General features: G+C 55.2%; 1 protein-coding gene across 3 annotated transcripts in view; it reads left to right on the top strand.

Annotated features, from left to right (window-relative positions):
• The window catches only part of Gse1 (Gse1 coiled-coil protein), a 357639-nt gene that overhangs the window by 115026 nt on the left and 220192 nt on the right, over nt 1-22421 (top strand). For all 3 annotated transcript variants that reach the window (XM_016008431.3, XM_016008430.3, XM_016008433.3), the window contains exon 2: nt 11896-12085. In XM_016008431.3, the coding sequence (XP_015863917.1) occupies nt 11896-12085 (190 nt within the window). The remainder of the gene's footprint in view (nt 1-11895; nt 12086-22421) is intronic.

A 22421-nucleotide genomic window follows, 5' to 3' on the forward strand; every position in this document is an offset into this window, starting at 1 on the left:
GCCTATAAGGAACGCCCGGCCTAGCCTGGAACTCAGGACCCTCTGCCTCTCAGTTAGATTCAGCCAACAGTGTCAAGAGATCAGCCAGCCTGGAATCTGTTATTCTAGTCCTCAGGAAGTAGAAAGGGGACCGGAAGTTCAAGATGACCTTCTGCTGTGTACTGAGTGTGAGAATACCTCAGCACAGCCGCAGCAAAAGACGCTGTCCACCTCCCATGCTGATGCTTTTCTTTAAAATACTTTTTATTACATTTGTATTTTTTATTGTGTGTGTGCATGTGTGCGTGTGTGTGTGTGTGTGTGTGTGTGTGTGTGTGTGTGCATGCGCACACGAGCACATGTGCATGACATGGTGCACATGTGGAGACTAGAAGACAGCTTGCAGGAATCTGTTCTCTCCTTCCACCCTGTGGGTCCTGGGGGTTGAACTTAGGCCCTCAGGCTTAGCAGCAAGCACCTTTATCACTGAGCCCTCTTGCCAGCCTTCTGATGCCTTTCATTTTGGTCTCTGGACTCAGAAAAACATCCTCTTGTCTGTCTGTCTTCCCACCGGGGATAGCAGGCACCTGGCACAGAGCATGGCTGGCAGAGTCTGACCAGCAAGCTCAGGCTCAGCTCAAGGCTCTGACTGAGGGAGAGCTGAAGAACCTTCATCTCACGAGACAGGACAAAGTGTCCTTATCACTGGAATGACTGGGTGACTTTAGGGCTGCTGTTTCCCGTTCTGAGCACAGACATTTCAGGCCAAGAGCCTCCTGGGCAGGATGGCAATGAAAGGCGGGGGCCCAGAGCTCCTGGCTGTCAGTCCAAATGCCCACCACTCAGCCCCCAAGCCTCCCCTGTGGTGGTGATAATGGGTGTGACTTCCTGGACTGCTGTGGGGACTGAGTGAATTAAACACTGGGAAAGCGCTTAAGGCCAGGCAGCGAGCAAAAGCTGCACGTCTGCCCACGATCATCTCATCTCCATGGAATTTATAAACATGCACATGAGCCGAGCAGTGGTGGTGCACACCTTTAATCCTAGCACTCTGGAGGCAGAGGCAGATGGATCTCTGTGAGTTCGAGGCCAGCCTGGTCTATAGATGGAGTTCCAGGACAGCCAGGGCTATTACACAGAGAAACTTTGTCCCCCAAAACCAAACCAAACAAAAACAAAACAGACACACCCACACCCACACCCCCCCATACACACACGTACACTGACCCAGCCTACAGGCTTCAGACTGTGAGCCACCATGGACAGAACACATGGTCATCCCAGGGCCCTCTGCACCTCCCATTGTTCACATGGGTATTGGGCTCCAGGAACTAGGGCCTCAAGGTAGAGGCTGGTAACTGGGTCATTAACCTGACTGTGATGGTGGTGTCTCCTGGACTGTCCAGGACACATCTTGGCCTCTCGTGACACCGATTTGCTGTGCCCCCTGTGAGGAGGGGCAGCTGAGCAGGTGAGGCCCTTCTGCATGTCCAGGATGGCCTTCCACAGCCATCTCCCCCTGCACCGCGGGACCTCCCAGCAGCCACCGAGTAGATGCCATGAGGCCCCGTGAGCCTGTTTGCTGTGGTTGTCGCCTGTGACAGGCACCCTGCCCCGGCGTGCATCTCGACGTGTTTTCAAAGGGTGTAATTTCTATCAGCTTCAATTAGAGCTATTTTTATTTTTTGTCACCCTGAAGAACCTCCCTGTGGTTCAACTGCCATTTCTCACCGTTACACCCCTGGCGAGGGAAAGGAGAAAAATTAATAGTCTCCTGATCACTTTGCTGACGGCTGTCAGCGCTTGATGAACTGACTGCCCTGGGTGGCACTCTGCACGTTCCGCGGCGATTATGTCATGGGCTTGGGGGAGTAGGGCGCGCCGATGGGGGCTTTGGCAAGCCTTCAGACCCCACTTTCCCATCTCCTTAACCCTGCCAGGTGAGCCCCCAATCCCTGGTCTCTGTGTATTCCTAGGTGCACCAGGGCCGGCATCGGTAGCCATGTGTTGTTTCGTGGGTTGCTAACTGTCTCTGCACCCCAGCTGAGTGGGGAGCATCCCAAGAGTCCAGTCTCTGTAAGCAGCTCTGCCGTTGACCTGGGGAAGCAGAGATAATATCCATGCAGGGAAGCATGGCTGAGATGCAGCCTGGCTGAGGGCCCGCAGATAAGGCAAGGTATAAGGCTTCCGGACCGGAGGGGATGCTCTCCCCTGGAGGGAGAGGCGCTATAGGAAAGGAATCTGAGGGCAGGAAAGCAGCCGAGCCTAGGAACACGCCTCCCTATCTCTCGCTCAGCTTCTAGAATACTGGGTCTGGGGACACTGGAGCCAACAGCTTAGCTTCCCCGAAGAGCCCAGCAGTGTCTGCCACTGACCTCTGACATCAAGAGACCTTGAGCTCTGTCTGGCGAGAAAAACAAGGCCCCAAAGGGCACATCCTGTAGGATCCCATTTGCACAGCCTGCTGGGAATAAAGGAAACAACAGGACACTGTGGCAGTGGGATGCTCCACGTCTTGACTGAACTGGGGATAGGAGCCCATGGAAGGGATGAAACCATGGAGAATTAAGCAAGCACGCACATTCAAAGGCAGACCTGCGCCGAATCTGTGGGTTGCCATTGTCATGTCCTGTGTGACAAGCGCTGGAGACTGTGATGCAATTGTGGAGAGGACTGAAGGGCACCCGGGGTGGATCTGCCTCATTGCTCACACCTGAGCCTCACTAGACAGCAAAAGTTTCGTTTCACAAAGGCGAACACCAGGACTGGGGAGTTGGCTCAGCACGTAAGAATGCTTGGTGTGTAAACAGAAGGATCTGACTTGTGATTAAAAATAATAATTATAATAAATCACCCACCTGCAACCTCTGTGTGGGGTGGAGGTCGGAGGACGGCTGGAGATTGTTAGCTGAGCTCCAGGTTCAGTGAGAGACCCTGTCTCAAGGGAATAAGGTGGAGAGCGATACAGCGGGATGTCTGACATCCACCTGGCCTGTGGCCACAGGTGCATACAACAGAGAGAGAGAGAGAGAGAGAGAGAGAGAGAGAGAGAGAGAGAGAGAGAGAGAGAGAGAGAGAGAGAGAGAGAGAATATCTCTGTGGCTCAGAGCACTTCCAAAGCCCTGGCTCACTCTTCATGAGGCCTCCGGGGTAAGGAGACCTTCTGTTATTGCCCTGTGGCTTCCTGACTTGCTTTCAATATAAGTACCTGCACTGCACCTGAAACACTATTCTCCATCCCTGCAAATGGCTCTTCCTGGGACTCGGGTTTGCTCCTTCCCTGGGGTGTCCTGGGGATCCTGGGCCAGACCCTAAGGTTAGAATACTGTTCAGAGGGGAACGATGGTCTGAGGTAGCAGATCTGAGACCCCTATGGTCCTGGGATGTGGCGGGTGCCCAGCTCTACTAAGGAGGGGACCTAGGGACAGAGTCCAGATCTCACTGAGGAAGAGGTTGGGACTTTGGGGGTAAGGGGCAGTGACATTAGAGATGGAGGCTTGTAAAGGTGGCTGATAGATAAACGATGTACTCTTCCCCAACACCCTGTACCCAGCTTGGCCTGCCTGGGAGCCTGGTCTGCAAGCCTGGTGGGGCCATTCTTTGGAGCCATGGCAGGGACAGCTGCTTAGAAAACAGTATGGCAGGAAGGGCTGGCCAGCCCAGGGCAGTGTGCCCGTGACCCTCACATCTGTGCCCATTCCACAGACATGGAAGCCAGGGCCCAGAGACGTGCAGCCCCTTGGCCGTGGGCGCACAGTTCACAGCTGCAGACCAAGCACGGCAGCTTCCCAGGCTGTGTTGGGTTTGTGCAGGACTATGTTCTCATGGCCCAGGTGTGGGGGGCAAGCATGTAGGTGCACAGGACAGCTTTAGAGTGAGTCTGCCCTCCTACAGCCCCTTGGGGCACACCCAGCAGATTAGGTACCCCCATACACTGCAGGGCGCCACCATCAGTACAGCTTCTTCCTGCCCGGCTTCTGTCCTTGTCATGGCCTGGCCACCCTTACGCAGACCATTTATCCTCCCCATCCTGCTCTTCTGCTGCCTGTCTCCCCCTCGCTTCCCTCAGACTAGCCAGCAAACACCATGGTGCCCGTTCACACGCATACTGGAACATTTGGCCCGGCTAGCATGTCTGCTCTGTGAGATTAGGAGCGGACAGCTGTTTCACGGGCTGCTGTATCTATCCCAGGCACAGGGCTGGGACGTAGTAGGTGCTAATAAAATGGGTGGGGGATAGATGGGTGGGTGGGTGGATGGGTGGATGGATGGATGGGTGGGTGGATAGATGATGGATGGATTTATGAATTGGTGAGTGAGTGGGTAGGTAGATGGATTGAAGGATACTTTGGATGGTTAGATGGGTGGGTGGGTAGATGTGTAGGTGGATGGATGGATATATAGGTGGATGGACAGAAAGAAGGGTGACATAGGATGAAGAGCCACTTTGGGCCACTCACATGCTCTTGGCTATCCCCAGAGGATCAACGCATTGGGAGCAGACTTGGCAGTGGACAGTGTTTTTGGAAAGATCTCCCGTCGCAGACATGGTGGGGGGCTTTAGGGGACTGTATGGCCAGAGCCCCGCAGTGGAAGATGGACAGTGGGTACCTCTAGGAGTAGAAGCCAGGCCCCTGGGAGAGACAAGGAGTTGGGTGGGGGTCCTGTCTGGGAGTGGCTGGCTGCTTCTTCCCTTAGCCTTGACTGTGGCCTTCCAAAGAACGTCTGCTGCCTCCCTTCCTCAGGCACTGGGACCAGGCTGGGTGAGCTACATGTTTCCTGTTTCTCCCAGCCTCAGCTTTCCTGCTTATATCACGGCATGGGCACACTCCTTGCCAGACTACCCAGCAGAATCACTGCGCAGCTCCCTGCCCTGGCTTTGTGCACACCGCCGTCCCTTTGTCCAGGCACTGAGATGGCTGCTGAACTCACATGAAGGCAGAGACAAGGAGCACCCATCTTTCCTGGTATACCCTTTGTGCCCTTGACCTTCTGTTGTCCTGAAGACTGGTGGATTTGGTGCCTCTGCCTCCAGCCTGTGAGTGATGGGGGAGAGACCCCCAGCTGCGCTCCTTGCCAAGTGGGTGCCCGCGCCCGCGCCCGCCCCAGCCCCAGCCGGAGCTGCAGCCGGAGCGCCCCTAATTGCCAGCACAGATGTGGAAGCCACCGGCCTCCCCTGTGCGCTCGGCTGTGCCGTGTGCTTAATTAGCCCCTGATTACTCATTTGCTGGGTGCCGTGTGTATTCCATATCTAATAACTTTCCAATTACGCCTGGCCGCTTCGCTCACACTAACCCTTTAGCTGTCTGCCGGCTGGGGACCGTGCAAGCAGCAGTGCGGGGCTCTGGGCTGAAGCCTCTCCCTCCCTTTAGTGAGGGATCTGGAGTTCCCTGCCTGCATTATGGAGCCATCAGAGGGAATCAAGGGCATCAAATGATGCTTCTAAGCCTCTGACATGCCATCTCGCAAGTCCCGCTGGAGCTGGGCGCATGCAGTTTCTAATGATGATGCCGCCGTGGATGGTGGGGTGGGCAGAGCTGGCCTGTTCCTCCCTTCCCTCCATTGCTGGCAGCTGGCACCGGCCCTGTGACCTATATGCCCCTGGCAGGTCCCCGAAGGCTGGCTGACTGGTGCCACATGGGGTGGGGGAAGCAACCTTCCTCCCCGCCCTTGACTTTTTTTTCTGTGTCTGGCTTCTCGTGGGCTGAGGGAGGGTGGCAGGGTGTTCTTTTGTGCCATTGGTGCTGGCATCTGCCCCCCCACTCCCCCACCCCCGTAGTTCTCTGCTCTGTGTCTTAGCTTCCTGGCCTTGCTCTAAGAAGTAAACCAGCAGCCTGATGGCAATCCCCCCCACCCCACCCTGTTGCCTACAATGCAGAACCTGAGTCCTGACGGGCATGGGCTCTGCTGGCATTTTGAGCACCTGGCAGAGCCTACAATCCCTCCTGAACTTGTGGCTCTGACCTTAAAGATCTAAGTGACCTTAGGAAGCTGGGCTGACTTCTGTGCCTCAGTTTCCTCCATTGCAGATAGGTGGTGGGATGACTAAATGAGCTCAGACAGGTACCTTGAGTTTCCCATGCCTATGCCCTGGGCTGTCAACATAGGCTTGGTCATGAACTCCCAGCACTGCCCGACTCAGGAGCAGCTAGGTCCCTAACCTCCACTGTCTTGGAGGCAGCACCATGTTCACACTTCCAGGCTGCAAAAGGGATGGATTCCTGGAGAAGTGAAGCCACACGCCTGAGATCTCCCAGCAGGGGAGAGTCGCCGAGACCTGGCCCCAGGCAGGCTGGGAGATGCGCTCCAGCCTGGAACCAGGAGGAAGTACAGTCAGTCCCACTAACAGAGCTAGTGCTAGACCCCCGTGTCTCGCCTGGCAGCCCCTAGGCTGCTGCAGGGCCTCCGCTTGAAGTCTGTTCTTAGAGATGCATGGTTGGTTTGCTAGACAAGGAGGGACAGGAAGACTGATGCTAACTGAGAAAGGGTGACATGAGAGGTCCCACGTGACAACTCCATTAATGTGAAATGTCCCCAGTAGGAGAGCGCGGAAAGGCAGAGTGGAGCAGTGGCTGAAGAAGCCAGAAGAGAGCCTGGGGAAGAGAGGGAGGGACTGCCCTGGGGGCTAGGAAGACAGAGGGAGAAAGAGGACGTCCTGGAGTTTAGGGGAGATGGAAGAAGGCGCCAAGGGTGATGTCCCCAGAGTTAATTGGATAAAATGTTCTAAAATGGGTTGTGGGGACAGTTGCACAGCTCCACAGATTTACAAAAAGCCACTACCTTGGACGTTTGTTTATCTTACATGCATTGAGTGGGGGGGGGGCACACGTGTGTGCCACGGTGTGCTTGCATACGCTCTCTCTGCTGTAGGTCCTGGGGATTGAACTCAGACCGTCAGGCTTGGCAGCAAGCACCTTTACCTGCTGGGCCATCTTACCAGCCCCAGAACTGCATAATTTAAATACTCGCTATTGAATTCATCTGGGTTCAATCCCCAACACTGGAAAAAAATAATAGATGAATTGTATAAAATGTGAAGTGTATTTCAATAAAACTTAAGATAGTAGAGATCTCCAATTTAGAGGCCTTGTGAGCTGATAAAAATTAGTTAAATGGATCCTGATAGAACACACATACATATGCACACATGTGTGCACACAGTATGTGCACGCAGGCACATGAGCACACGCACGCACGCGCGCGCGCACACACACATATGCCCTTCTCCTTTTGAACAGGAATACAATGTCCTCTTCCTTTTTCCCCTCCTGACATTATCTGGTATGGCATCCTCAAAAACCACTTGAGTTCCCTGGAGAAAGTATCGTGATAGGAGAGTCGGTGAGGGATGTGGGTGGCAGACTGTGAACCCCTTTTTATTTTGGAGAGCCATAGAAATGTCCTTCTTGCCCCCTAGCCACCAGCTGACAAATACTAACTCGGGCTACTGCCCATGGAGGTTCCGGGATTGTGGCCTTTATCCAGCCATGCATTCAAAGCCAGGTATGCCCTGGGGGTGGCTCTGTGAGGCTGTGATTGCTAGGGTCCCCTGGGAAGCGAATGTGAGGACAGTTGTACATGCCCCAGGCATCGTAGCATTTTAAACAACGTCAGAGGGTGACCTAGGCAGAGAGGAGACTTGGGTAGGCAGAGAGGAGACTTGGGTAGGCAGCCCAGGGCTGATTTCTGTTAGGAATTGTGTTCAATCTGGCTATGGGAAGATGAGGAAGGATGGCTCTCAGCTCTGTTCAGAGCCCTCCTTTGGAGGTGGGGGTGGGAGGCTTAGCATGTGATAATCTACAGTCCCTCTACACACATCCATCAACCCTGATCCAGCTCCCCTAGGATGAGGGGAAGTGAAGTATCCTCACTTCCAACAACAGTCTATAGAGCATCGTAAGAAGAGGGACTGGCATGTGGCCCTCTGATCCAAGCTCACCCTGCTGGGCGGATAGCAGGAGCAGGCCACACATGTTCTAGAGCTTAGCATTTGGTTCTGCTTCTCACATGGCAGGGCAGGGACATGTGAAGGCGCCGGTGCTGGCTGCCTCATCATCCGGAGACTCGGCTGCCTCATCTGGAGGCAGAACCGTTGCACACTGGCTATGGTCTGGGTTATTGACCTCCGGGACAGAAGGCTGGTGGTTTGTGGCCACTTAAGTAAGGGCTGATTTCTGTCATAGTCCCCTTGTTATAGTAACACACAGTAGGCCTGCTGCACCACAGGGCCCCATTTCTAGGAAAAGCTTACCAGTACACCTGGTCCTGTATACAGGGTGGGTGGGTAGAAAGGTGGATGGATGGATGGATGGATGGATGGATGGATGGATGGATGGATGGATGGATGGATGGATGGATGGATGGATGGGAGGATGGGTGGATGGGTGGGTGGGTGGATGGGTAGATGGACAGATGAGTGAGTAGTATATGGATAGATGAGTGAGTGGGTAGATGGGTGGGAAGGTGAATAGATGGTTTGGTGGATGGGTGAGTGATGGATGGAATCAGTAGAAGGATGAAGAATGGATGGATGAGTGGTGGGTGGATCAATGATGGATGGATGGACTGGTAGATGGATAATAGATGGAAGGAAGGAGTAGGTGGGTGGTGGTGGGTAGATGGATAAAATGGGTAGAAGGATGATGAATGGATGGATAATGGGTGAATGGGCTGTGGATAGACTGGTAGATGGAGTATTAGGGTTTTCTAGAGGAACAGAATGGATAGTATACACACACACACACACACACACACACACACACACACACACACACACGAGATTTATTAGAGTGGCTTACAGGCTGTGGTCCAACTAGTCCAAAAATGGCTGCCTACCAACTGAAAGCCCAAGAATCCAGTAACTGTTCAGTCCACAGGGCTGGATGTCTCAGCTGGTCTTCAATATCTACTGGAATCCCCAAGAAGTCGGCTCTAATGCCAGTGAGATAGGAGCAAAGCAAGCAGGCAAAAAACAAATGCTTCCTTCGTCCATGTCCTTTATATAGGCTGCCACCAGAGGGACAGTGCAGATTTAAGGTGGATTTTCCCACGCCAGAGATCCAGATTTAGGGTGGGTCTTCCCACTTCAAATAATTCAATCAAGAAAAATCCCTTATAGGTGTACCCAGCCACTGGGTCTTAGTTAATTCCAGATGTGGTCACGTTGACAACCAAGAATAGCCATCACAGATGGGTAGATGGATGATGGATGGATGCATGGGTCGTGGGTAGGTGGACTTGTAGATGGCTAGGTAGATGGGTAGGGGGACAGATAAAGGAACATCCAAAGGTGTGGATGAAGAGCCAGACTGGGCCCAATCACATGGCTCTTGATGTGACATCTCTCATGCCCAGGTTACTGTTTTTCCCTGCCAAACCCTAATCCCCTTGAAGGCCAAGTTCAGATTTCACCTGCTCCCGGAAACCCTCCTGGGTATCCCCACTCTTGGGGAGTCTGCCCACCCAGGCCTTGAAAGGCTGTCCCCACCCTCAGCCTCTGCCCATGACTCTTGCCTCCCATCTGCTGCTTTCCATTTAAAAGCTCATCCCCTAGTTGCTTCATAGCTGACTGAGGTCACAGACAACCGCTTAACTTCAAAGCTCCAATTACCGTACAAGTCTAGACAGGTCACTGTGCCAACTCCCTGGCAAGGAGACAGCTGGAAGGGTCATTGCGTGAGTCTGTGTAAAGGCTTGGACTGATGCCAGCACATAGTAGGTACTCAGCAAAGAGCACTTTTCCCCTTGTGTTCTCTGCTAGACTCAGTACCAACTCTCACGGTCTCTTCCGGGGTGCCACAGTGTGCCCAGCGACTTTGCCTTAGCAAGATCCTGCTGATTCTTCTACTCCAGGAGAAAAAGCAGGTCACAGGTAGGGGACAAGTCTAGAGCATTCACAATCCTCTGCTCCCCTCCAGCCTGTCCCCAGAGGCCATCACAAGGACACTGCCTGACTTGATCCATAAGCCCTCTCTGGCAGCAGGAGTCCCTGGCTGGTGGCATAGCATTCTGCCACCCCCTCACAGATGTGGCAGCGCTGGATCTGTCTTTCCTTAGTTTCACCCTGATAGAATTTTCCGTGGTGATTTAGGACAAGGCTGTGAAGGAGCTAAGCCCCTACAAGGTAGGGCCCCAATCCGTGTAGAGCTTGGGGGTCCCTGCCGCACTGATGGACTCTCCCCAGGTCCCAAGGTGCAAATGAATGAGCAAAGAAGTGATGTGTGTGGGCCAATGCGCTGCCTCCTGGCTCCAGCCTGCATGCCTGCAGTGGGGTTTAGGGGAGGGGGTGGGGGGGTGGGGGAGGTGCGGCTGGGCAGTGTCTCCATATGGATGCTATAAATTAAAGCATTCCAGGAAACAGCACTGTAAATTCATCCGCCTCTTGCCTGCAGGGCTGGTGGAGGGTAAGCTCGCCTCAGGAACTCGGAACATCCGTCTCACTTAGAGCGCTACTCCTACGGAACTAAGCCCTGGGAAGGAAAAAAAAATTAAAAATAACTGGATGAACAGAAAATGACTTCTCACCAGCCCTGCACTCTCAGTAGGGGAAGAGGGAGCCACCAGCCTGGGTCCTGGCTCCCTGTGGCCCAGATTGCCTGCCAGAGACTGAGATGGCCCCAGCTGCCCACCCAGACTGGGGAATCTCCCTGGCCTGGGCTGACCCTGCTTGTGAACTCGGTCTCCTTTTCTGAGGCCCCCTTTTGAAACCTCAGTTTCCCCAGCCTTGGAAAGGGGGTGGGACAACAAGAATAGTGAAGGTCATGGGCAGTGCGTGTGGTAGGGAGGGGGGTTAGAAGGGAGATGGGCAGGTATGGGGGTTGGGACCATTTCTGTCTGGGGGTGGGAAGGTTCTTGAGATGGATATGGTGATGTGAAATGATACTGTGGTAACTGGTGAATTCTGTGTTGGGTACATGTGCCCACAACTTCAATGCGTACAGAAGAGGGCTGGTGAGGTGGCTCGGTGAAGAGAGACGCTTGCTGGCAAGCCTGATGACCTGAGTTTGACTCCTGGCATCCACGGGGTGGGGAGAGAGAACGGGTTCCCAGATACTGTGCTGATTTTTGAGCCTAACTCAAGCAAGTTGGGTGTCTTGGTGGGGGCTAGATGCCTGGGTGCAGATGGGTGTCTCCAGGGAGACTGGGTGGCCTGGCAGTAGCTGTGCCCAGTAGGGTGGCGTGAGTGTGTCAATTCCACAGAGGTGTAGGGTGTCCGGTTCCCAAGGGTACCTGCCATTCATGTGTTCCCTTGACTACCGTGATGCAGGGACCTAGAAATATATAGAACCATTGTGTCAGCCGGGCAACCTCGTGATGCGAAGGAGAAGAAACCACGCAGTAGCTCCCCTGTTCCCTGAAAGACTCCAGGGATGGTGTCTGTGGGTTCCGGAGCCCTCTCCACTCACTCTGTGCCGTGGGGAACCTCACCCGTGCCTGAAAGACAGTCACAGCAGAGCCTTGAGTGGATGCTGCCTGGTCTCAAGGAGCCTGGTCCCCAGAGGACTTGGAGAAGTGACATCTTCACTATCTGTGGGGTGCAGTTGGGATGGCCATCCCAGTTTCCCAGGCTGAACACCAGGGTCCTGTGGTGCACTGCACAATGGCATATAGATGCTCCCCAGGGACAGGCTGCGTAAGGCTGGACCGTGGTGCATTTCCCCACAGCTCTCTCTTAGACACTCACCAGGGTGCCTGCCAAAAGCTCGGGGCTTCTATATTAGGCTATCAAGAGATGGACACAGAACGCTCCCGTGTCTAGCATCAGCCTGGGGTCTGGGGCTGGGCACTGAGAGTACACACTGTCTAAAGCCAGCTCACCTGGACTGCTGACCGCAGAGGTCAGGCCACAGTGAGGAAGGAAAGATAGCCCAAGGCCCTTCTCTTTCCTGGCTCATTTCTCCCCTTCTTTCCTTACAGGTCACCTCTGCCCCTCTGGAGGCACCTGCCACTGTCCATGCTCCTGTACCGGAGCCCGAGCTACAGCCGGTGCCCCCCGCGGACAGTCTGTCCAGGGGCACCAGGACCACCCAGGAGCTGCGGCCAGTGTCAAGCCAGCAGAGCAGCCGGGACAGCTGGGATGGGGATGGAGTAGACCTCACAGCCACAGGTAGAGTCGTGTTTCATGTCTCTCCGTTGAGACTGGGCCTGAGCCAGCCTGTGGGCTGCAGCTCCGGAGGCTGAGTTGAGACACTGAGTTCCGAGTTGGTTCCACCTTACGTTCTTGGCACTCTAGGGTTCGAGTCCGCTCACTGGGGTTTGGGGTTTTCACTCCGTGCTCTGTGATGAACTTATCTGTGCACTGACTGGTCCTTCACGCCCGCAAAGGCCGTCACAGCAAACATGGTCCTGCAGGGTGTTTCTGGGTAAGGTGGATACGAGTGCCAGCTGTCCTAGGCACCTGGGAAGGCTTCCCTAGTGCTGGGCCAGCAGGCATGAGAATGTCCATGTCAGGGCTTCCCAGCCTGGTGCCCTCACTCTCCTCTGCTGTTCGGTGGCTTTTGAGAGAGAGCTGTGGCTAGGGTGGCTCTCCTGATCCCATCGGCCTCTTGTGGGCTCCCAGAGCCCTCACTGTAGGTACCGAGGGCACAGTGGACATTTGTGTCCTTGTAGCCTCTAGACCATGCAAGACTCCCTGCATCAGGCTGTAGTAGAGAGGACCTGTGGGAACCTGATCCATGCTGTCCCTGGGGAGGAGTGGAGACTCCAGGACCAGCCTCGCCACCGAGCAGGGAGATACCTGCAGCGTGGCTTGCTAGAAAATAGTAGGAACTGGGGCTGGGGAAGGTGACAGGTGGCACATTTGTTTGGACCACCACAGGCCCAGGCTTTGATCTGGAGTACTCATCTTGCAATCCACCCTGTACTGACCTCCTTTCCTCTGTGAGATGGGCTCAGCTCACAGATGGACCCAACAAACCAAATGCGTATGCCTTGGGGCCTGGGGGCTTCAGACCCCGGCAGATGTGGACAAGGTGGCCATACAGCAAAGGGGTAGGGGTGCCAGGCAGATGCTGCCAGACACTGGCATCCTCTTACCCTACATGCACATACTCCTCCGTCATGCTCAGGTCCTCACATCTATGAGATGGCATGGAGATAGGTGGACCTGGCTTCCTTCCACAGAAGGTATGGCGTCTGGCACCAAGGGAAAGGTTTGTTGTGTGTGAGCCTCGGCACTTGTCAGTGCAGTGGGCTTCCTCGGGTCAATAGGCAGAAGGCCGTGCCTGTGGGGGCAGCACCCCCCTCCGCTCCTCTCTGAAGGTGGTTTAGTCATGGCAGGAAGGGGATCTATTCTGTGTGGCTGGGCTGGAAACGCCTCAGCCAATCATTTCTCTGCTCGGCTTCCCTGCAAGCATGCTATATATAAAAGTTGGGGAAAGGCCTGGACTAGGCCAGGGCTCCCAAGAATTCCGGTGCCAAGCAATGAGTTTGGAGCCGTTGGGTTTTACCTACCAAGATTCCAGAATTCATCGGATTTGGTGTCACTTGGGGAACAGGGCCACCTCAGTGTCAGGGATGGAATTGCCCGCGGCGAAACTAACCAGATAGCCTTTGTGGGGGCAGCATCCGCTCACAGGCACCGCGTTCGGAGAGTCACCAGCACAGTGACTAGGCCATGGGGGAAAGGACTGGCATCTGCCAGGCCCTTTGGGCTCACTTCTCCATCCTTTGAGGACCCTGGGGATGCAAGCCATCTTTCCTCCAGCAAACAAAGCCCGAAGGAACCTCGGACTGGTGGCCAGTCCCTTGGTGAGGAGAAGGATGTCGTTTGGAGTCTTGGGTGGGCAGTGTGAGGAGGGCACTTGGCTCCCTCAACAGCCTCGAGCCTCCAGCCGAACCAAGAACAATTTTGATGTGCATATGACCTGGAAGCTGGCAAGGGTGGGAGGGGGCTCTCAAAGCAGTTGTCCTGTCCCAAGCACAGGCTCCCTTGGGACGGAAGGGATGCACACTATAAACGGACAGGAAGGAGCTGGCACTGGTGTCCAGGTTTCCAAACCTTAGCCTTATGTTACGAAGTTGAGGACCTCCCAGAGCCTCAGCTGCTCCAGCTGCAGAATGGGCACTGTGACAATGAGGCCATCTAACTGAGGCAGTGGCGGGGGCGTGACATCAACGTTAAGAGGCGCTGATAGCTGCAGGGCGAGGTTGTGTAGGTCACACACTCTGCAACAGGAGTGTGTGCCATTCTTGCCTCTAAATGTGCTTTCTGCATGGCCATTGGGGAGCCATCTGATCTGTTAGATGCATGGTGGTCTCGCGTGTCCTTTCTGGGTTGTGTAGCAGTTTCTCGTGTGACAAGCAGAGAGAGTAGAAGTCGCAGTGCCCACTGGTGAGCTGAGCTGTGTGTACCAAAAGCCATGCCCAGCCACTTTGGCCCCAGCCCCTTTCCACGGGCCATGCCAGCATCCTCACCCGTGGCCAGACCAGGCACATGTGCCCACTGGGCTGAGACCCACCTGAGAGAACTGGGGCTTACCTGTGTGCATCTGGCTGCCAGGGTTTGTGGCCTCATCCCCACCGTCTCCAGATGCCCGTGTCTACACGCTGCAGTGGCTAGCTGAGGACCTCCGCATTCTCACCTGCATGCATCTGCAGAAGCCCGGCCACCACACACCAGGTTACCCGTGGGCACCCATCTGTCCCATGCTAGTCGCTTTTCTTGTTGCTGTGATCAAACACCTGGCCAAAGCCGCTTAGGGGACAAGGGTTGTTTGGCTTGCGGTTCCAGGCTGCAGTTTACCGTGGTGGGGAAGTCATGGTGTGTAGCATGAATTGTTAGAAGGTCTTATTAATTAAATCAAACCCGAGGCCAGTTATTGGGGTGAACACTGGAAGATCAGAGAGACAGAACAAGCCACAGCTAACCTCACCTGGCCAACTTCTCAGCTGGTCATGTTTCCTCAGACTGGAAGCCTCTGTGTCCTCATATCCGAATGGCTCTCAGCTGAACTATGCTGCTCAAAACCTAAAAGCTTAACCAGCCAAATGCTGCTAGTTTCTGGTCCTCACGCCTTATATACCTTTCTGCTTTCTACCACCACTCCCTGGGATTAAAGGCGTGAGTCACCATGCTTGGCTGTATCCTTGAACACATGGATTTCTGCCTCTAGAATGCTAGGATTAAAGGCGTGTGCTACCAATGCCTATCCTAAGTATCTAGTGGCTGTTCTGTTCTCTGACCCCAGATGAGTTTATTAGGGTATACAATATTTGGGGGAACACAATACTGCCACAATGGTGGGAGGAGCTTCAGGCAGCCGGCCACATACTCCCTCACTGACATGCCAGAGGTCAGGTGTCTAGGAGGTGATTCCATGTCCAGTCAAGCTGACAGTCGGTGTTAACCATCTCATTACCTGCTATTGGAAAGGAAGGTGGCTCCCTCTGGATGATCAGGGATGGAGGGTGCTGTGTAGAGCCACAGCACCGCCCCCTTGCTATGTAGCCATTGTTGCTTGAAGACCCCTTCCCTCCCTGCTCTTGTATGCTGTGGCCTGGTCCGTCCCACACAGTGACTCAGGTAGAGAGGTCAGCTTCCTATGGCTGCTGTGATAAATCTTGAGCTAGCCCTCTCTCTCTCTCTTTCTCTTTCTTTCTCTCTCTCTCTCTCTCTCTCTCTCTCACACACACACACACACACACACACACACACACACACACACACACACACAACACACCTGTGATCCCCACACTAGGGAGGCTGAGGCAGGAGCATCACCAGTTTCAGGCTAGCCTGGACTACAATGGTCTCTAAAGTTATCATCGGAGCCTCATTGAGGGAGTCTAGGCTGGGCAGGGCCAGTTTCTGAGAGGCGACAAGGAAAGCCTTGTCCTCCTTCAGCATCCCTTGACTGTCTTCAAGGCCCGCAGTGCAGAACAACCACTGTCATGGCCCCTGCTGACCCTCTCCTCCCTGACTCATCCACCAGAATCCCCCTGTGGCTGTCCTAGGACAACCTCATTACTAACCTGTGTCCAGGTCAGCTGCTCAGGAGCCACGTGCTGCAGCCTGCACCCAGAGGACTGCAAAGCCTTTGGAATTTGTCGTTCCGCTGAACATGATACCATGTGAAAATCGCCGGGCTGTTCAGGGCAGGAGCTAAAAGACAGGACGAGGAGTACTCCACTGTGGAGTTCCTGCTCAGGGCCCATGAGTCCCTGTGCGTGTGGCTTCGCCTTCGTTCCTGGGGCCTGTGCGTTCCGTCCGCAGCAGGCCCAGCCAGTAGGCCCTCCCCACCTCAGCTATGATATGACACTGTTGAGGGTGTCTGAGGAGAAGAGGGGCTGGGACAGAGCTCTGTCTCTCCGTCTCTGCACCAGCTGGCCATTCTCCTGGGCACTGGAGCCTTGAGCCTATGTCCTACCCAGGCTCCTAAGGCCCCATTTCCTGGTTCTGAGGCTACCCCTGGGGCTCCCACTGTCCTCAGGCTCTGAGCTGCTCTGCAACCTTTGTAGCCAGCACCTGGCCTCGGGGGGAGGGGGTACTTCTTACCTGGTCTCTGTGGAGATACCTCTTACCTGGTCTCTGTGGGGCACACCCCTTGTCAGGTTTGTGTGGGAGCACTCCTCACCTGGCCCCTCCATACCCTCCAGGTGCTGCTGGCTGGAGTTAGAAGTTCCTCAAGGCATCCCCCTGTTCCTGCCGCCTGTCCTTCTGCCTTCCAGTCTCACACCTCCGTCCCAGAGCCCTCTGGGAACAGCACCATGCCAGGCCCAGCACCTTGTGCCATCTGCCTGCCTCAGTCTGGCTCTGTACTTCTTTGTCCCTGAGGGGTGGCGGTGGCGCTAGGTCCCAACTCTGAGGTTCAGGGGCTCCTCCTGAGAACACAGGTTCTGAGAAGCAGGTTCCTGGGGAGGGCTTCTGGGAGCTGGGGCCACATCTAGTAGACGTGGCTGTGGGGTCATGAGGTGCTAGAAGTGGACATTGAGAGGTGGGGATGGCTATTCCAACTGCCACCCCCACCCCACCCCCTCTCCTTCCTGGCTGTGTGCTGTGCAGTTGGACATGGCATCTTGACATGCTCAGATCTGAGTCTGCCGTGTTCTGAGTGTGAGGCCTGGCTCTGTGCCTCCTGCGCTCCTGGTCTAAGCCGGATGTGATCCCGTGCTTTGGTGGAACAGGGCTGGTGACCTGTCTGTCTTGGTTAGGATTTCCATCCCAGGGATAAAACTGGCCCAAAGCAGCTTGAGCAGGAGGGGGTTTGTTTGGTTCAGTATCCCAGGACCAGTCCTCTGAAGGAAGCCAAGGCAGGGACCTGGAGTCAGGAAGTGAAGGATAAGCCCTGGAGGAACTAACTGTTTACTGACTTGCTCCTCATCGCCTTCTCGGCCTGCTCTCTTATGCAACCCAGAGCCACCTTCAAGGGTGGCACCACCCACAGTGGCCTGGACCCTTCTGCGTCAATCACCAATCAAGAAAATGCCCTACAGACTCGCCCACAGACAGTCCGATGCAGGCGTTTCCCTCCGTTCAGGTTCCTCTTCCCAGATAACTGCAGCTTGTGTCAAGTTGACAAAACACTTAACCAGCACCCTGACCATCACAAGAGCCAGCCATGTCCAACGTGTGGTGTGACACCAGCACACAGGACGAGGACGCTGCCTTGTCACCAGCAGCCCTGCCTCTTCCTCTTCTTTGTCAGCAAAGTGGGATTCTGGCCGAGTCACTAGGAAGGCAGGGAGGGTACTGAGCTGGCCGAGCGCCCATGGCAGCATGGTGAGAGCTGAGCGTGGTGGCACCGGGCACAGGAAGGTTTTGCCTATGGCTGGTGAGCTGCAGCTGTTCCCACGGGTGCAGAACGGGATGCAGCTCCCAGTCCATTGCCCCCCTACACTTCTCTGCAGCAGGACCGCCCCCCCGGGGCTGCTACCGCACACCACCCTGTGCCATCCCCTCCCTCAAACGCTGCCAGCAGAGCTGGGATCCGATGTCTGGCTCTCACTAGCAATGATTTTTATCTTCTTGGGAATGTCTCATAATGCTGGAAGCATGGCTTACAAGTCAGGGCAGGAAGTCTAGAAGCCTCTAAAGGCACCGCCGGGAAAGGGAGGCCTTTTACCCAGAGAGAGAAGGCCCTGGATCCTCTCAACACAGTTGACAGGGCATAGGCAGAGACTGGCAGGTCCTCCCTCCCTCCCTCCCTCCCTCCCTCCCTCCCTCCCTCCCTCCATCCCTCCCTCTCTCCCTCCTGTTTTAGTAGGCATTTTGTTCTGACACAGGGTCTGCCTATGTAGCCCAAGCTAGACTGGAACTCTCCATCCTCCTGCCTTAGCCTCTCTCTAGAGTGAGGAAGACAGGCATGTGGCACCGTGCTCAGCTGGGCCTGGGTTCTGACGAACACATTGACCTTGGGGTGTTCCCTGAGGACTTTGGGAAACACTGGCTGCTTGTCAGTGTCCTTAGCACCAGTGCCTGATGCCCCTCCCCTGCGTTCACTTCCTCTTCTTAAAAATGGTCTTATTCTGTTGAGTTGTGGTCTCACTCTTTAGTCCAAGCTGGTCTCGAACTCATGGCCCTGCTGCGGCAGTCTCCTAGTGCTGAGATGGCAGGTCTGTGTCCTCATCCCTGGTGGATCTGCCTTCCCTTTGTGACGGCTCCTACCCACTGGGATCTGCTGTCTTTGCTCCACTCCCTTGGCTGGTGTGTGGCTGTGCGTGCCTGCCTGCCACCAGTTCCAGTTTCCATGAAACAAACGGGAACGGGGATCTAGTGTGGGTAGCTGGAAGTGGTAACCCCAAGTGTTGGCTCAGACCCAGCGACTTCCTGATGGCTTGTGATCAACGCACCTCTGCGCCTGGTGTGCCGTGGCCCAGAGGCAACACTTGCCATCAACCGTAACTTCTGCCCCAGGTGGGAGATAGAAATTTTCCGTGGGAGAGATCGGTTGAGGGCTCCGTTGGCATGACAACCTGAGTTCTATGCCCCAGCGCCCATATAAAAGCTGGGTGTGTTGGTTCACGCATGTGACCACCCCAAATCGGGGAGGGGAAGACCTGAGGATCCCCGGGCTTGCTGGCTCCCAGGCTTGCTGGCTCAGTTGAGTTCCAGCAAGTTGAGTTCCAGATCAAGAAGAGGCCTTTTCTTAAAAAAATGAGACGAGAGTGACTGATGGAGACATCCGATGTCAGTATCTGGCCTGCAGGTGTGCACACATGTGCCCCTGCCCCTGCGTATACACACAAGCACGTAAACACACACAAGGACCATGAGTGGAGCCACTGAAGTGACGTTTGTGGGCCCTGTGGGTGAGGTGTCCTGGGGCTGTCCCACGGCCTCAGGAGACAGGGCTGTAGCCAGCCTGGCCCACCCTTCTGAGGGCCACATATGTGTGACACTCTCCTGTGCTCCAGGGGCTCCCATCCCATCGGCTTTTAGTGATGGAAATGCAGCTACTCTCTCCTCAGCTTCTTTCCCATCTGGGGATGTTATTCCCTTCTGTTTGTGTGACTCTTAACCCTGCACTGCCGTGTGCGTGCGTGCGTGCATGCGTGCGTGCGTGCGTGCGTGTATGTGTGTGTTCGTGTTCACAGGTACTTACTGAGCACCTACTGTGTGCCACAGATTCTTTTTTTTTAATCATTTATTTATTTTTATTTCATGTACATTTGTGCTTTGCCTGCACGTATGTCTGTAGGAAGGTGTTGGATCCCCTGAAACTGGAGTTATAGACAGATGTGAGTTGCCATGTGGGTGCTGGGGATTGAACCTGGGTCCTCTGGAAGAACAACCACTGCTTTCAACCACTGAGCCATCTCTCCAGCCCCTATGCCCCAGATTCTTTAGAACCTGAAGTGCACAAAACAGACGTGTGGCCCGGCACTCAAGGACTCCCTAACTCCTGATTGACATGAAGGAGGCAACTCCTGTGGCTGGCGCAGACAGAGGCCATGCTAAAAGAATGCCTCGTGGTGTCCCAGTCAAGGAGGAGAGGTTCAGAGGTCCAAGGCGTGTGGCCTCCAGGAAGCGGGGACCATGGTTCCCTGTGCCTGCCACAGCACAAGGGGAGGAGACCCACAAGCTTTCACTGGGTGAATGGGAGCTGGGGCCTGTGCGGCAGCGGGAGGAGGAAGTGGGGTCTGGTGAGCCCAGCTGTGTGCATCCAAGTGGCTCCCTAGCTCACTCCAGACCTTCCTTCTCCTCAGTGCCTGGGCCGGCCAGTCCGGTCAGCACATGTGTTTCAGTAGGAGCTCTGAGGGCTAAGTGAATGTTTCACACATCCCTGGTGAGGTAGCCATAAGAGAAGCAGCAGAGATGGCCCAGAGTTTAAGGGCACTGGTTGCTCTTGCAAAGGACCCAGGGTTCAATTCCCAGCACCCACATTAGATAGTGCACAATCTCATGTAACTCCAGTTTCCAGGGATCTGGCACCTTCTTCTGGCCTTCAGAAGGCCTTCACAAAGATGGTCCATTTACACACTGGAAATAAAAATAAATCTACAGTAAACAGAGGACCCAGGGATCGACCATACATTAGCCATGGGCACCTCAAGGTCACCGCTGAGCTTGTTTCCAGGATGTGGTAGGCTCCAAGTTCCTCCAGACACTTGTGGAGGAGTATTTATGAAGTGATAGCTGTGTACCACGTGAGTCTGGGAACAGCGTCCTTCCTGCCACACCGCTTTCCTGTGGTTGCTGTCACATGTCACCTGGGACTTGGTGACTCCAAACAATGCTTCTTCCCTTTAGGCTGGAGGTCAGAGGTCTCAGCTAGGTTTCAGGGTAAGGCCTCGCAGGCTGTTTCCTCCTGCAGGTTCCATGGTAAGATCTGCTTCCCTCCTGCCCCAGCTTCTGGAAGCCTCCGAGGTCCTCGGCTTGTGGCCCCTTCCTGACATCTCTCCACCCTCTCCCGCACGCCCCCTACTGTAATAACTCTGAGCCTCCGCTACACCCACCTGGCTAATCTGGACGCTCCTTCTACCTAGGGTCTGTGTCTCAGCTGCAGCCACGAGGTCCACTTTGCCCCCTAAGGTACATTCTGTTCACAGCTTCAGGATGAGGCGGTGTCTGCTAGAGTCTGCTGGCTAGCACTCCATACCCATCACCCTGGCTGGGCTGACTGTGTCTTTGGCCCCCAGGTGTACAGGGTTCCTGGTGTCAGTGAAAGACTGAGTGGGAAGGGGCGGAATGGACCAGACGTGTGTCTGTTCAGGCAGTTGCAGGACAGTGAGGTCACTCCAGAACTCAGAGGTGGTGGATCTACCTTGTGAGCCCTGCTGTGAGGATGGCCTGCATTTAGACCCCTCAGTTCCCGCTATCCAGGCCACTCTGCTGAGCAGGTGGGGCAGAGGATGAATCCTTGCCCATCTTGGGGAAGAAGCTGTGGATGCAGTTTGTCTCTGGCCCAGGAGGGGGCGCAGTAGAGTACAGCCAGCCACCAAAGCCGCCCAGCTTTGGAGTGGGTGGAGGTTAGGCCCAGGAACCAGGTTCTGCCCCTCTCCTCACAGATCACCCTCTCTCTCTCTGTGGTTTTTTGAGCCCAGCCTGTACTACAGAGCAGATGAGCGCTGGTCCCCACCTCCAGCCAGGTTCAGCTCCCTTTCCCCCAAAGGCACTAAGATGAACTCCAAGAAGGCACAGGCCACAGAGAAAGCCCTGTGTGGCTGGAGGGCTCTAGGGAGAGGGGAGCTCAGGACGGGGGCCCGGTCAGCTGAGTAGGGCAGAAAGGAGGTTCTTCTGGGAAAGACCCACGACCCTAGCCGCAGAAATGCTGGAGCCTCCTGCCCCTCCTCCCTCCCGGCAGACGGTATCCCCTGGTCTCCCATGGCCATCTACATTCCTCCCCAGCAAGGAGCATGCACGAGGCCCTGTAGCCTGCAGCCTGCCTCAGCCCCCTGGAGGGCCCCTCAGAGCCCACCACTCACCCAGTCTTCCGCTCCAGGGAGCCACCTCTCCGGAATGCCTTTGTCTTCTGAGCCTTCTCCCGGTCCCACGCATTTATGCACACACAGACACACGTTCCTGAAACCCTGTCCCCGAAGTTGTTTCTTTGACCCTTGACCTTTATCTTGACCTCCTGTGGTACCGGTGCTGAACTGTTATGTGACTCAGAGCTGTCCAGGTGACCCCTCTGGGTCTTCTTCTCTTCTCTCCAGGTCATAGCCTCCCTCTTCTGCGTAGTAAATGTCTTGGTCGGCCGAGTCCTGCCAGGAGAGCCACAGCAGCTAGACAATGAGGACTATCGGGAAGTGGCCACCACCGCCAAGGGCCTGGCTCCCGCGTGCAGCCGCAGTGGCTGTGCCCGGTGGGATGCTGGAGAGCAGGAGGAGACCCGCTGGCTCTGCTGGGCAGAATCTTGCACCAAGCTCCGAGTGTGGACTTGGCTCTTAAAGGAACTCGAGGGGATTGGGGCAGGAGAATGGAGAAGTATAGAGAAGGGCGCCCTCCCCCTGGCCCACCCGCGCCTCCCATGACCAAGGCCACTGCTGCCCCCCACATAGCC

This window comes from Peromyscus maniculatus, chromosome 5 (genome assembly GCF_049852395.1).
Source record: "Peromyscus maniculatus bairdii isolate BWxNUB_F1_BW_parent chromosome 5, HU_Pman_BW_mat_3.1, whole genome shotgun sequence".
Taxonomy (NCBI): Eukaryota; Metazoa; Chordata; class Mammalia; order Rodentia; family Cricetidae; genus Peromyscus; species Peromyscus maniculatus.